Source organism: Syzygium oleosum, unplaced genomic scaffold (genome assembly GCF_021117445.2).
Source record: "Syzygium oleosum isolate NSW1041296 unplaced genomic scaffold, Sole_v2.1 Sole_v2.60, whole genome shotgun sequence".
NCBI classification, from domain to species: domain Eukaryota; kingdom Viridiplantae; phylum Streptophyta; class Magnoliopsida; order Myrtales; family Myrtaceae; genus Syzygium; species Syzygium oleosum.
This window is the reverse complement of record NW_026607544.1, coordinates 814,872-818,745: the sequence shown is the minus strand read 5'-3', so window position 1 is coordinate 818,745 and position 3,874 is coordinate 814,872. Positions and strand designations below refer to the sequence as shown.

Genomic DNA, 3,874 nt, shown 5'->3' with positions numbered 1-3,874 from the left:
TTTTGTTTTTTACTTAATAAAAAAATCTCGTGATTAAAGCACTTTTACTTTTTTTCTTCAAAATTCGGACCAGTCGAAATCTTCGCGAAATACGGATACTGACAAGTAGATTTCGGTATCGTATTTATCGTGATTTATAGAAACTCGAAAAGCACTGTAAATTTTGGTGACAAAGTAAAAAAAAAAGTTTATTTATTTTTTAAGCTCATGACTTCTTCCGAGCCGGTGCAACGACTTGCCATATGATTGCATTGCAAAAAAGAAAAAAAAATAAACAAATAAACAAATAAACGAATAATAAATTATTTTCATTTTGTTAAGCATCAAACCAGAATGATTACAGTTTTAAGGTCAATGGCCCTATCGCTCGGTGGGCCCACCTGGCGACCCATGATTGGTCCATCCGAGCACCTCACCAACCCCCGACCGGCAAGTGCCCGGTGGTGGGCGGTCTAAACGCCACCTACCCGGTTCGAACCGGCCCGACCTCTCCCCGCCCCCCTTTATATCTTCCCCCCATCCTCAGATTGAACATGAGAAGGACAAAAGCAAAAACTGAGCAACCAAAGTGTTTGGAAAGTTACAGAAGAGATCACCAGCAAGAAGGAAGGAGAAGGAGCTAGAGAAAATCAACCAAATGGCCGCCAACGCAGAGTCTCAGCAGAGCCCGGCAGGGAGGCACCAGGAAGTCGGCCACAAGAGCCTCCTGCAGAGCGATGCTCTCTACCAGGTTGGAAGAAGATCGTTTCTGCCCGTGATTGGGTTGAGCTCGACAGCTGATCTTGGCTCGATATCCTGACCTGGGTTTGTCTCTTTTGCAGTATATACTGGAGACCAGTGTCTACCCAAGAGAGCCAGAGCCCATGAAGGAGCTCAGGGAGTTGACTGCTAAGCACCCATGGTGGGTCTTCTTCCAGGATTTGTGTCGTGGATGTTGATGTGGAATGTCCTGTCTTTATATGCTCTCCTTTTGTTATTGGATCTCGGGGCTTGGTGTGATTAAAGTGGGTGGGAATTGAAACAGGAACCTGATGACCACATCGGCTGATGAAGGGCAGTTCCTGAACATGCTTCTCAAGCTCATCAATGCCAAGAACACCATGGAGATCGGGGTTTACACCGGCTACTCTCTCCTCGCCACTGCCCTCGCTATTCCCGATGACGGAAAGGTCAGATCGACATTCGAAATTTTCGGCAGCCTTGACTTGAGTAATGAAACAAATGTAGCTTGTGATCAATAATCAATGATTGGGAGGTTTCAATATTCTTAGCACTCTAGAAAGAATGTTCTGAGTTCAAGACAAAATGGTTGGTCACCAACTTTGCCTAACCATGCTTTGTTTACACTGAACCATAAAGATGGTGAAAAGAACAGCCTCTAAAAACCCTGATTCTGGCCAGGCAAAAACTAGAAATTCAGGAAAATCTTGATGACTATTTGGCAGCCTCTGAGATCCCTGTGTATTGCTATTGCCACAGATCTTGGCCCTGGACATCAACAGGGAGAACTACGAGATCGGGTTGCCTGTCATCCAGAAGGCCGGCCTCGCCCACAAGATCGATTTCAGAGAAGGCCCTGCTATGCCGGTCCTCGATCAGCTCGTGCAAGATGTAAGTAGCGAATGTAGCTCAACATCTTATTTGATCTCGCTCTGTTGGGCTCTATGTGTGCAGAATTTGCAAAAATTAATGCATTCTCAATCCTCAAAACATGTTCAGTCCTTTTCCTAGAAATGACCCCAATTCAGCATATTTCCAAAGATGCTCCAGGCAAAATACAATGGTCATAGGTCATTGAAGACAACTTGGTCAAATATGGATAACCAAGCATGTTTTATCTGGCAAGCTTAGACTCTACATAAAGCAAACCTAAAGGAAAAAGGCCAAAAAAAAAAAAGTTTCCCAATTTCTTAAATTTAAGTAGACTCTCCCTCCAATTTAATATAGTATACGTCTCTTACAAAATGAACGTAATTTATATGATGATCAAGCCCGTTTCCTTGTAAGGTGGAACGATTTTGATGGGTCGATTGCGTCGTCGACGAGAGGAGAAAATTGTAGATTGGCACAATGTCTCTGTCTAGTTGTTTCTTAATGTGTACAAGATGTATAGATGAGTACTAATCAGAGGCCCGAATGCATATTAACCCAATGCATCACGACCTTCGAATCAAGTAGACCCGGACATTGGTTCCGCATGATCTGACGGCCGAGAGCAAGCACCTCACCTTGAAAACGTATACCTCTTGATGCAAAACGCAGGAGAAGAACCATGGAACGTACGACTTCATATTCGTGGACGCCGACAAGGACAACTACATCAACTACCACAAGAGGCTGATCGACCTGGTCAAGGTCGGCGGCCTGATCGGCTACGACAACACCCTGTGGAACGGCTCCGTGGTCGCGCCCCCCGACGCGCCGCTCCGCAAGTACGTGCGGTACTACCGGGACTTCGTGCTGGAGCTCAACAAGGCCCTCGCCGTGGACCCCAGGATCGAGATCTGCATGCTTCCTGTCGGCGACGGCATCACCCTCTGCCGCCGGATCAGCTGATTACACCGGAATCAAGCGTTGATGGAAAATGAGAAACTACAGGCGATACTATTCCTTCCTTTTTATTTTCTTCTTCCCATCTTCTGTCTTATATGTTGTTCGAACCATTAAGTACGTATTTGTATTCAAATGAATGATTAAGGATTGAAAAGAAGTTACTGATTTGGCTTACAATGGAGCTACATTTGAATTGTAGCAAGAAAAATTATTTTTGCAAATTTGTCGCGGGCCGTAATTGACAAACTTGGGATCATTAGCCATATATAATCGGCTTGATCTTACTTACTATGATGACAATAGTCTTAAAGTTAGGGTCCATTTGTTTCGCGAAAAATGAATGATTTGAAAAATATTTTCCTAAAAATAAATCGCTTGTATCCCTTACGAAAAAGAATGAATGAAAAATATTTTGACCGTTTACAAAAATGAATATCTATATATAGTTCTTTATAATGAAAATATTTTTCATTAACTAATTATTTCAAATGATACAAATAATCATTTTTGGGAAAACGTTTTTCGAATTATTCATTTTTCGTGAAACAAACGGAACCTTAATGTACATGTAAGATGGACGAGACCTGGGATATTTGGAAAAAAAAATAGATTATATTTTCCTCCAACTAGGGTTGTAGGAAAGCACGACCCTTTGAAGATTATATTATGAGGTTTGGGATTTTATTATCAAAGTGCTTGAGGTCGTTGCACATGTGAGACAATCATGGATCAAATGTCTTTCTTCCGCATGATGGTAGTTAATGCATAAAGTCATGTTTGCTCCACGATAAGATGGATTAGGTAGACTTGATAATTCGTCTGGTAGCGCGTGGACCTGGCCGAGTCCGCTAGGCGTAAACGTCGAGTGGAAAAGGATAGGAAAATTACGAAGAAAGTTTTAAACGTATTGCATTCGTATCAATTCAGTCCAAAACTTTTCAATTTAATCAATTTAGTCATAAAATTTTTGACGATTTACCAATATAGTCCATCCGATTAATTTTAGCTGAAAATCACCGACAAGGATAATTTTTGAAAATCTTTTAAAAAAAATTTCTTTAGGTCACCGGCCACAGGTAATGTCCGGCGAGGGTGAATGCCGGCAAGGGGGTGAGGGCAACGCTCGACGAGGCCGGCCCTCACCCAAGCGGTGCTCGACAAGGCCGCTCTAGCTTGTGCGAGGGTCGGCCTTACCAAATCTGGCAAAGGGAGCCTTGTCGGTGCTCGGCCTCGCCTAAGCGAGGCTAACCCTCACTTGTGGCTCACCCTCAAGCGAGGCCAGCCCTCACCGGCCATCGCCCATAGCCGATGGCTAGCGATC

General features: G+C 43.5%; 1 protein-coding gene across 1 annotated transcript; it reads left to right on the top strand.

Moving 5' to 3' along the window:
- Positions 1 to 524: 524 nt before the first annotated feature.
- LOC115693111 (caffeoyl-CoA O-methyltransferase 2) lies at positions 525 to 2,730 on the top strand. The gene is made up of 5 exons (XM_030620084.2): positions 525 to 730; positions 822 to 901; positions 1,025 to 1,169; positions 1,480 to 1,611; positions 2,263 to 2,730. Exons 1-5 carry the CDS (start codon positions 638 to 640, stop codon positions 2,554 to 2,556), a joined length of 744 nt encoding a protein of 247 aa, XP_030475944.1. The 5' UTR covers positions 525 to 637; the 3' UTR covers positions 2,557 to 2,730.
- Positions 2,731 to 3,874: the final 1,144 nt, after the last annotated feature.